Source organism: Urocampus carinirostris, chromosome 9, assembly GCF_059441175.1.
Source record: "Urocampus carinirostris isolate Australia breed hairy pipefish chromosome 9, RoL_Ucar_1.0, whole genome shotgun sequence".
NCBI classification, from domain to species: domain Eukaryota; kingdom Metazoa; phylum Chordata; class Actinopteri; order Syngnathiformes; family Syngnathidae; genus Urocampus; species Urocampus carinirostris.
The window spans coordinates 36,980,563-36,992,351 of NC_142357.1; the positions used below are offsets into that span (position 1 = coordinate 36,980,563).

Below are 11,789 nucleotides of genomic sequence, written 5' to 3' on the forward strand. Positions count from 1 at the left end.
TTGGCCCAGTAGTGCTTTTTAGTGCTTAACGGCTATTTTCCACACAAAGCTGAGCCCCAAATGGAATGTCATTGTTTTTTCTATGGTTTCCTTCTCTAGCCACTTGTTTCAGCCACTTGGCTGAAGGCTATGGCTTGAAGGAAAAACTCCAGTTTTTCCCCATGAAATTTGAGTGGATGCTAGTTGAAATGTGAATGTTTCCGAGTATTGTGATTCAGGCATTTGGGGCTTATTCCCCAGTTTTATTCTCTAGCCACTCGCTTGCGGGCTATAGCTAGCCGCTATTATTTTGTCAGCTGCTTAGTGTAAATAATCCTTAACAAAGCACATTGTTTCTATACATTTATTGGCACAATTTTGGTATAATTAATAATCCTGAGAATACAATTAATTCAGGATTAAATTAAAATATGTTTTTATTTTATTTTATTTTTTGGGGGAGAAATCTTTTCCTGCACCTGTTTATTCATTTATTTACCAGAGGTTACATCGCCAGAAGATATTGCTATAAGCAACTCTAAATGAAAAAGATATAAAATACAATCGGAAAAAGTCTTTTCTTCCTCTTTTTACCTCACAGCTTTCTTCATCTACCGCCGAACCCAATATAGGATCTCCGACTTCAAGACCCGCTTCGTGCCCTGGTCCATCCATTACAGACCGATCCAGGAGACCTTTTTGGAGTCCAGTTTCTCCAATCAGGAGCAAGAGATTAAGCAGCCCTGAGAAGATCCTCAACCTCCAAGAGAAGTTACAGCAGACCTTGTTGAGTAGCTCCAAGGTAAGAGACACCCCCAGTTAAGACCCTCGGGATAAGACGTTCTGAGTAGCAGGGGGATGGAAAACTATGCTAATTAGCTAATGCCTTCCAAACCCCCGGTACTCAAGATAACAACATTCAAACAAGAAAATAGGCCATGGTGAGAACTTTTTACGTGTGATATACGTGCAAATGATTAAATAACATTACAGGTTAATAAACTTTGACTTTTGGTCGTGACTTGAGCTGGTCAAATGGAGTAGCAGGTGGATGCAGTACGGGGGAAGGGACACAAATTAGAAATGAAACTTTTTTTTAAAACTTGCGAGATTTTCATGCCCATAGAAGACTTTGTTGCTTTAATCCCATTCTTATTCTTATGTTGCCTATTTTGCACTACTGCATATTGCACAAATACGTTCCCCTGTAAGCAAACACCCAATGTAAATATCTTCTGCCTCTACATTCCCACACTTTCTTGTGTAAATATTGTGTAAATTATCTTTTTAAATTTTTTTATCCTTACAGTTAATTGTCCGTCTGGAGTGCCATGTCCAATTTCGTTGTCACAATATGTTCAACCCATTTTGTAACAATGATAATAAAGGTATATTCTATTCTATTCTAAAAACGGTTGCGAGCGTCTATAGGTTACTATTAGGACTTAATTGGTCCTACTTTTGGTGTGTCGTGCATTAAGCTGGTCAAATGGAGTAACGGGTGGTTGCAAAGAAGGGAGGGGGGACTCAAAACTGCTTTTAAAACTTCCACTTGCAAGGATTTCCAAACCCTCTAAAGAAATTGTTGATTTAATCGCCTTCTTATTCTCAGTAATTGTCCCGATTTCGGATAGGTTACTATGATGCAACTTAGCGGTTGAAAGCCTTTGTCGCAAGTTTCTTTTCCATGGTTATCATGTTTTTGCTCCTCCCTTTAGCATCACCGCAACCCTTGAAACCCGTGGCGAACGAATACAGTACAAAAATATAGCATTGTAGGGGCAACTTGCAAAGATTCTGAACCGATTCAAAAGAAAGGCATTATGGGAGGTACTTCAACCAATAGCATTTCGATATTTTCATCTTTGGACGCAAACTAATTGCAAACGATCAGTATTTGACGTCAACCAATAGCAGTCAGACATCTTATAAACATAACTCGGCATACTTTCGAAACACTTTTCTTTGGACATGCAAAATTATTCATTTTTGTGGAGAAAACGCCATAAAGAGGGGGCTATAAAACATTTTCATTGTAAAGCCGTCTTGCCAAATCCCAGGGTACTGCTATTCTTTATCGGATAGAATTATAAATATATCTCAGTGCTACCTATACTAATCATTTTCCATAGTTTACTACGGCAGTTTTTCGCTAAAACTAGGGAACAAAAATCAGGCAATTATCATATTTATATTGACAATGTTACTATTCAAAACTACATTAGTGCCATCTCTTGGACACTTTTAGTAATAACAGGTTTGATGTGTGGTTTATTTTTTATTACTGTCGTTAGAATTTTGTAGTATTTTTACAGTAGTTTGGTAGTCGTATTTTTGTAGTATTTTCTTAGTAGTTCATTTTGTAGTACATCTGTTGTATTTTTATAGTATTCCTATTATAGTATTTTCGTTGTATTTCTGCAGTTTTTTGTAGTATTTTTGCATTACCTTTTGATAATTACGGTATTTTTATTTTTGTCGTATTTTTGTAGTTTTTCTGTAGATGTTTTGTAGTATTTCTGTATTTGTTAGTATTACTCTAATCTTATCTTTGTAGTATTTTCGTAGAATTTCTTTAGTAGTATTTTTTTAGTATTCCTTTAGTAGCAATTTTGTAGTATTTTGTATTATTTCTCTTGTATTGTAGTTTTTTTTATTTTCTGTAGTGGTATTTTTTTTAATACTGGAGTATTTTTGAAGTATATCTGTTATCATTTTAAGGTTTTGGGGTTTTTACTTGCCCTCATGTGAGTTGAGACTTCTTGTGATTAAGTATGATAGTATTACTGGAGTGTTTTATTGTAGTATTTTCGTAGAAGTATTTTTAACGTATTTCCATGGTAGTATTGTTGTAGTGTAATTGTAGTATCTCTAGTATTTGAATAAAGAAGTCTAAGAGCCACCTAAATGCTACTAAGACAAAAAAAATCTAAATGTGAAAATTCAGTTTATCCATTCTGAAAATGGATGCTCTATGTTTGGCAGCTCTGATATCCTCATTTTATTTTGAAGGTTATGAATCAACCAGAACAACTGGAGAACTCCAGAAGAACGTCCTCCTCAGCTCCTCCGTCCCCCAAGCCGTCTCCTCACAAAACATCAACCCCCTCAACCACACTTTTTAACGCAGTTAGCGCCAGAAGCGCTAGCATCTCGCTCATACCTCGCTTGCCAGCTAAGAGTTGTTCTAAGGAATCTAACAACACCGACTCCACTGACCTTGAACGTTCCATTTCTTCCTCGTCGTTGACCTCCAAAAGTCCCGACTCCGGTGTTTCCACGTGTTCTGGCACAAATCTTGCAAACAATACCTTGGACGCAACCGGCCACAAAGCTGAGGTCATAAGACTTAATAGTCCTGCACCACAGAGCCCCGAATTTGATACCTTCAAGTCTCAATTCTCCACTGAGGGATCATTAAAACAGTCCTATGTGTCTCCAGAGAAGACGAGACCTTCAAGAACTAAACCAGGTATGATCTCCATACCGGTAGACATGTCTTGTATCTCTTTCCCATGTATGAATTATGTAAAGTAGGCTTAAACTTATTTGCTCAAGGTGTGTATTTCTAATCAGTTTCATGCTCCCTATTGGCGTTACCTAGCCGTCCTGTCTTTGTTTCTCACCACCCCCACGACTGTCCAGGGGGGATGGTCTGTGGTCTTTTCTTTTTGTCTTAGTACTTTTCCACCCTTGTAACTTCAATAAAACACAGAGGCAGATGGGGGGAGGGTCAGAAAGAGTTGGGCCAGCGAGCTGTAAGCGGGTAAATTCTTTGCTCATCCCACCCTCTTCTTTCTCCAACTGCAGTCGTAAAGAAAACTCAAAAAGTCTCATGCCAGGTGTATTTTATAGCGTTAGCCAATTTTTATAGCTCTCCCACATGTAAGGGGTCGTTTTTAGACCCAACAAATTCTATGAAAGTCTATGTGAGTGTAGCATTTCATATTTGTATTTTTTTATAAAAGTAATATTTGACTGTGTCCAATCCAGACCAAATTTTGTTAGTCACGCCTAAACCCATAGTAGTCATGTAATCAGAAATAACAGCAGTGCAGGAATAAATACCTGTAATACGTCTGTAGGAATCAACAACATCCCATCAGAACTCAAACCAACTGGTGGTAAGAAAACTACAGACATTTTGACAAATATTTGAAAGATCTGGCAAACAGGACAATGGCCATCTGCTTGGAGAAAACTGCTAGTAATTATGCTACCAAAGAAAGGGAACCTTCAACTATGCTCCAACTACAGAACCATCAGTCTCATCAGCCATGCAAGTCAAGTTATGCTAAAGGTCCTACTGAAGAGACTGAAACCAAAGGATAAAAACATCCTAGCTGAAGAACAGGCAGGTTTCTGAGAGGCAAGGAGCACCACAGAACTGATTTTTAATCTGTGCATCCTATGCGAGAAGTTTCAAAGACACCAGAGAAACCTCTAACACGTTCTTGTTGATTTCAAGAAGGTGTTTGACAGAGTATGGCAAGTCCCTTTATGGACCACCATCTGGAGGTTCAACATGGGCCATGAACTTTGAACAACTGTATGTCAAAGCCAATTGTGCGGTACTTATCAATGGTACCATTGGAGTGTGGTTTCAAAACCCAGTCTGTGTGAGACAAGGCTGCATTCTCTCTCCATCTTTATTCAACATCTTCCTGGAGAGGACCATCTCCAAAGCTCTGGAGCCACATGAAGGTACAGTCAGTATTGGGTGACACAACATCACTAACCTCCGTTTTGCTGATGATATTGGCAGGTGATGAACAGGAACTCATGGATCTGGTCTATCACCTAGACATAGCATCAAGCTAAAATCAGAACAGAAAACACAAAAGGTATCACCACAAACATCACCATCAACCACAGAGAGCTAGGACCTGTCACCAAATTTTAATATCTTGGAGCTGTCATATCAGAGGAGGGGTCAGAACCAGAAACCAAAGCCAGTTTGAAAACCCATCTGGAGAGACAAGGACATAGCAGTGAAATTACTACCATCTTCTTCTACGATTGCGAGACATAGACTCTCACAACGAGACTGGAAAGGAAAATCCAGGCCATGGAGATATGATGCTGTAAGAAACTTCTAGGCATCAGCTACTTAGCCTATGTGACAACACCATCAGAGGACACATTGGACCCTATGAAGAACTGTGGTCAACTGTGCGCAGACAGAAACTTCAGTGGTATGGTCACGTCACAAGATCATCAGGACTGACCAGGATAATTCTACAGGGTACAGTCCAAGGTGGCAGGAGAAGAGGAAGACCAGAAAGTAACTGGGCTGTCAACATCAAGGAATGGACTGGTGCCAATTTTGCCATGGCCCTGAAACCGGCCAGATAGCTGTCCAGGGTTGTGTCCTCAATGATGCCCCGACTACCCATGGTGCTAAGGGAACAGTCAACCGTAAACCGTGAGCTTCGGACTACAGAGCACAGTAGGGGGCGGTGACGCTTCACATGACAACGTAAAAATGACAAGCCACCAGAAAAGGCGTGTTGCCGACAATATTCACGCACATAAAAAAAAAAAACTACATTTATTGCATGGTCTTTTAGAGTCAGATTGCCAAGAAACAGAGCTTTCAGTCGCTCTGCCCCCCCAGCCCTGGAACTCATTACCTCCAGAACTCCTCCACCTTGTCATTCCTTAAATCCGCACTCAAAATCCACCTCTTCAGACATGCCGGTCCCCTTTTTTAACTATATATATATTTTTTTGTATATGTTTCTTTGTTATTCTCATATTATTGCTGTTTGATTTGTCCTGAAAGGTACTTTGAAATCAAATGTATTATTATTATTATTATTATTTTCTAGAAGCTCCAGCAGAGGTCCGCTCTGTGGAGGTCATCAAAGAAGTGGGCCAGAGGAGCCTCCTGATTGGCTGGGAGAGGCCGACGCTTGATGAACTCGGTTGCAGTCACGGCACCTTCGTGTACGGATACAGGGTAGGCATAAAACGCTTAAATCTGAGTGGCTCCCCCTAGTGGTCTGTAAGCAACCCCTGCATATGATTCTAATCATTGTTCGTACAGCCGCTTAAAATCATTGAAAATGCTGTTTTTTAATGTTGTGCTTTCAAGGATTGAACAGTGCTGAAATTTTTGGGTGAAGGGCTTGTAAATGCTTGAAATTGTTGCCATGTTTTGGTCTGTGAGCAACCCCTGAATATGATTCTAATCATTGTTCGTACAGCCGCTTAAAATCTTTAAAAATGCTGTTTTTTAATGTTCTGCTTTCAAGGGTTGAACAGTGATTAAATTTTTGGGTGAAGGGCTTGTAAATGCTTGAAATTGTTGCCATGTTTTTCCTCATAAACAGTCTGCTTATAAATGACGGCAACACTGCTCTCTGGTGGCTTCCCTCTGCCATTGTATTTCGTCTGCTCTAATGATTAACGGCAGCTGGCATTAGTTTGTATGGTATTGTCCTATGAAGCGGCATCGCCCCCTACGGGACAGGTGCATGCTACACTATGAAAAGGATCAATTATGGACATTTATTACGGACCATGCAAAAAAATCAAGCTAGCGTTTCCCAGTGGAAAATTACATAAGCCACACTAGATTTCTTCTTCTTAATGGTACTGGAGAAATTAGAAAATCAGCTTTAAAGGTCCTTAACAGTGCTTGAATTTGGCCATTAAAAAGGTGTACGAACCCTGATTATTATATTTTCAAGTGACAGTTTGTACAATCACAACTTCTTGTATTTTCAGGTGCTTGTGGGTGGGAATTTTTACAAATCGGTGATGAGCTCAGCATGTACCAAGGTGTGTTGATTTATGAATTGATTTATTCAAATTGAAAAAAAAATGCAAGTACTGGTACTTACATTTAGAATTTAAAAAACAAAAACAGAAGAAGAAACAAAATAAAACGAATAAATTCAGGCATCCTTCACTTTTACTTTACTGTTTCCTTCTCTAGGCAGTCATGTTGCAACTTGGCTTTAGACTATGGCTTGGCACTATTGTTTGCTGCTCCTGCCTTTTCCTATGTCACTTGACTTCTAAGGCTGCTCATGCAAGCAAATGTCGCAAATTTCCGTGATTTAGGCATCTTTTTTTCCTTCTCTAGCTACTTATGTAAGCACTAGGTTATGACTAGCTGCTAGCATCTATTATTATCGTTAGCTGCTTTGTCCCCAAGTGTGATGAGCTTTCCACCGCGGCTCATCTGAGCGAATGTCACTCAATTGCGGGATTCGGGCCTTTTTTAGTTGTCATCTTTGACTGTTTTGACTATTGTTTCCTTCTCTAGCCACCTATGGTTAGCCACTTGGTATCAGCCCACGGGTTACCACTTCCTGCTATTGTTATTGTTAATTGCTCTATGTAAATACAGATTGCTTCATCTTTCTACTACGACTGCATCACTCTACAGCAGGGTAGTCAAACTCATTTTAACAAACATTCTCTCGGGGTCTGGACTAGTCGTTTGAGGAGAAAGGAAAAAAAAGAGAAAAAAATTAGAGATGGGGAGAGAGAGAGAGAGAGACAGAGAGAGAGAGAGAGAGAGAGAAATACTGAGAGTGGGGTAGAGGAAGAGTAATAGTGAGAGGGGGGGATAGAGGAGGTGGGGGGAGAGCGAGATAAATAGTGAGAGGGGGGAGACGTGGTGGGGGAGAGAGAGAAAAATAGTGAGAGAGGGGGAGAGAGAAAAATAGTGAGAGAGAGGGGGAGAGAGAGACATAGTGAGAGAGAGAAATAGTGAGAGAGATAAAAAGAGAAATAGTGAGAGAGGGGGAAAGAAAGATAGAAAGAAAGTAATCAAAAGAGAAATTGAAAGCAAGAAAGAGACAAGGATAAAAGAGGAGAGAAAGAGAAAAGTATAGAAAGAGAGAAGGGGAAAGCAAGAGAGACAAAGAGAGAGAAAAGGGAATCAACGAAGAGAGAGCAAAAGAAGGTAAAAAGACACAGAGAGAGAAAGAGACAAAGAGTAACAAAGCAAGAAAAAAAGAGATAGAGAGTGAAAGAGAGATAGAGAGTGAGAGAAAAAGGGAGGAAGATAAAGAGAGAGAAAGAAATACAACTACAGCATTGTTGTGAGAGGCTCCTATTTTTGGCAACATCAAGTGGACATATTTCAACCCGCAGCTCGTTTTTCTCTTGCGCTTCCCTCAGCGTTGTCTCGGGGGCCGGATTCAACCCCTTAGCGGGCCTGATGCGGCCCACGGGCTGCCTCTTTGACACCCCTGCTCCACAGTATTTACTACTACCTAGCAATAAATGTCCCGTCTGTTTTACAGTGCGTCCTGGAAAACGTGGAACTGACGTACCCGGTTGAGATCGCCGTCCAAACTTTGGGTTCCCACGGACTTTGTTCAACGAGCGTCCAGACGTCTTATCTGCCCCCGGATTGGAAAGGTTAGCGCCGAATTGTCTTCAAATAAAGAAAAGATTTGCGACTCACGTTTACACGGACGGACATTTTTTTCCTTCTTCGTGGAAGAGTTCTGCTGCTCCTGCCTCGGGTGCTTTGACGCTCCCCCAGTTATTTTCTATAAAAGCGTCATTAACTGGATCAAGCGCTGTCTCACCTTTTCTGAAATGAACATGCCAAATATCAACTAGGACTTTGAAATCCAAAGACTGTTTTGGTGAATACAAGGAAAACCAACATTTTTTTTCCCAGAGTTTTGCACAGAATCCTGTATCACATATGAATTTATAAATGATCATGTCCGTCCTGCCACTTCTATACGGGTGTGGAGCTCTCACGGTGCAACAGAAGTATTTTTCTATCGCAGATCAACGATATCGTATTGTTTTGCCAACGACACCTGGACAGAAAATAAAAGTTTATGTCACTCGAGATGTGTTTGTCTATTTTTATTCTGAAAATCTCCAATTTTCCTACTACTACCGTAAATTCCGGACTATAAGCCGCTACTTTTTTCCCAAATGTTCAGCCCTGCGGCTTATCCGGTGAAGCGGCCAATTTATGTAATTTTTCTAACGGCCGCTTATGACGAGAAAGACTTCATCTCCTTAGATTATGCTTAAACTGTCTATATGACAAGGGTTCTTTTAGATGGCGAGGAGACTCCTTTTATAGCGACAGTTATAGAGAGGAAGATGAGCAGGGATCAGAATTTTCCGCGGATCCGCAGATTTCCACTGTTTTTGAACCCCAAAGGCATTCCGACTTTTTCACTTTTTCTCTTGCGTAGCAAACAAATTCAAAATCCAATTGTCTCACTCTTTCCTTTATTGCTCTGGCGCACCCTGGCGGCCGTTAGAAAAATTGGCCGCATTGTCGCACAAGCTGCAGGGACTGAACTGCATTTGAACTTATCTTGCAGTATTTACAAAAAAATCAGTTATGTGGGCAAATTATTTTAATCTTCTAAAAATGTTACTTAAATGATAAATATAAGCATGGTTTTGGACAAGTAAATTGCCTAAAACCCAGGTTTGGGAGGGGGGGGGGTGGCGCTGGGGGGGGCTCCGCCCTGGTTTATTCCTGGACTCTGGCTATTTCAGCTGAAAATGAAAATCTCCATTCTGATCCCTGGATGAGGACGGTATACCGTGAATTTAACAATTAAGGTATGCGTCTTTAACAGGTAGGTACCTAGTAGTGTGTTGGTACCTTTCAAAGGCACGGTTTGGGATGAAAGTTATATTATTATTAGATAGAGATAGATAGATAGATACTTTATTCATCCCCATAGGGAAATTCACACTTCCAGCAGTCTACCCCGTTGTTCATTAACAGATTAACATGATGCCCTAGGGGTGCTTGTAGCGGAGTGGATGACGTCACGCTAATCCAAAAGTTCGACATCCCTGCGACAGATGGAAATCTTTTCTTTGTGAAAATCCAGGGATACACCACCTCGTGTTAGCAAGTCCGCCTCCTCTCCGATTCCCCCCGGCTTTCGTGTCTCTGGATAGCGGCGTTGAAGCCGGAAAGCTCCGGGTAGCTCCGGGTGGCTACACGTTAGCGTCCGGAATGCTAAACGTGAGCTACGTTTCCACAAAACACAGCAACTGCGCTCCCTGTGCGCTTCGATGTTTTCCACCAGCACTCGATGATCTTATTTGGTCGTGAGTTCGCATTTACCATGATTACGGATAGTACCGAAGACTTATAACGCCGCTAGCCGCTTCGCTAGCTCCGGCTCTTCTTCCACGATAGGCCCCTTCATCACGCCGGCACGAGAATTCTTCAGGGCAAGGAGTTGATTCCTTGAATAAATGCATTTTTGTGCGCTAAAACCCATGTCCATAGGATAGAAGTAATCCATAGTGTAGTTGTCAAAACGGGAAGAGAAACACCGAAGATAGGAGCAGACAATAAAACAATAGGGCAGCTACTGGAAAAGGCAGCCGCTCGTGGCAGCGCTTATTATTAAAGCTTTGAAAACTCTCTCAGTGTACCGTCTTTCTTTGTAAATATGTGTAACCATGTATAATATGTATTTGCGACTGTATATTTTTGTAATGTATTTATTTGTATTTATTCGAGACACTTATGCTGATTTTCACGAGCGAATAAGAAAGAAGGGGCGGAGCAAACGCGGGCGGATGGGAACTGGGGACGGGTAAAGGTGAGTGTTTGTGAATGCAGGAGACAATAGTGGATATATATTTTTCCCACCCTTACCTTTGGAAATATACACTTTTTTTTCCTTGGATTACTTTAAACGGGTAGGTCTGCATCAAATAATAAGTAGCTTGCTCTGTTCATTCTATGAATCAGCCCGGCAGTGCAGTACCACCGGGAACGATGAAATAGCACTAAAAGTTTCTTGGCTCTTTGGCTAGGACCTTGGCTCAGTTCCTTGACTGGGAGCAAGTGTCTCGGCCTATTGGCTTTGAAATGTATCATGAATCGACTAAAAATAGATAATGGACGATCGATAAAGAATAATATCAATAATCTTACACAAAATCCCCCCGTCAACAGAATAGTTCATTCAAAAGACAACCATTGTTTAGTGTGGGCGCATGCGGCTAATATACCGGTGCGGTTTGTGCATGTACTGAGTCGGTTTTCCTCCCGAAATGCGGAGGGTGCAGCTTATAATCAGGTGCGCCTTATAGTCCGGAATTTACGGTAGCTTAATTCGAACCGGCATGGAAATATCCACACCGCCGTGTGAAAAACTGATCTTTTGGAATTTCTGCTGAAGGATTTTATACATTTGACTATAAAGGATTTTATACGATTGAATACAAGTTACATTTAATGAGTTTAATGCTATAGTTATTAACTGACTGTGCCTTTATTCAATGATCGGAGATCGGACCAAATCAGGTAACCGGAGACAATTGGGAGGCCAGGGACAGGGGATAGATACAGGAAACTGGGATAAAATCAAGCAGGATACAGGGACAAGTAGGGAACAGAACGGGAGCCAGAGTCAAAAATGCTTGCCTTGCATGTGCGGAGGTTTGCTGACGGACTGACCAGGAGTGAACAAGAATGACCTGCTCAAATAGGAGGAGGACTAATTAGGGAATGAGTGTCAGCTGGGGCTGAATGAGGGAATTGGCGGATCATGACATTTTGCGTGTTTTTCTATCATTATACAGAAGCAACCCAATACAAGACGAAGTACACAACCAAAAAGCAAACTGCATTCAACTGTTGCACCTATTGGTCCTGTTTTCTCGCAAGCTGTCCTTCAGTTTGTGCTAATTCAATCAAGAGCTTCAAAACTGGAGACTCCGCCGGACCCTGCGGGACACCCGTTACACCCACCAGGGGACCCCCACCTTCATTATTAACACACACGCCACGCCATTCATGACACGCGCGTGTTCGTGTGTTCTCTTTCATGGCT

General features: G+C 41.3%; 1 protein-coding gene across 3 annotated transcripts in view; it reads left to right on the forward strand.

Annotated features, from left to right (window-relative positions):
- The window catches only part of LOC148360204 (janus kinase and microtubule-interacting protein 1-like), a 70,277-nt gene extending 61,468 nt beyond the window's left edge, over nucleotides 1-8,809 (forward strand). For 2 of the 3 annotated variants that reach the window (XM_088343649.1, XM_088343651.1), the window contains exons 12-16: nucleotides 581-781; nucleotides 2,992-3,451; nucleotides 5,811-5,941; nucleotides 6,712-6,765; nucleotides 8,244-8,809. In XM_088343649.1, coding sequence (XP_088199775.1) covers nucleotides 581-781; nucleotides 2,992-3,451; nucleotides 5,811-5,941; nucleotides 6,712-6,765; nucleotides 8,244-8,366 — 969 coding nt within the window. In that variant the 3' untranslated portion in view covers nucleotides 8,367-8,809. The remainder of the gene's footprint in view (nucleotides 1-580; nucleotides 782-2,991; nucleotides 3,452-5,810; nucleotides 5,942-6,711; nucleotides 6,766-8,243) is intronic. The other variant, XM_088343650.1, reaches the window with a different exon arrangement.
- The last annotated feature ends 2,980 nt before the right edge of the window (nucleotides 8,810-11,789 follow it).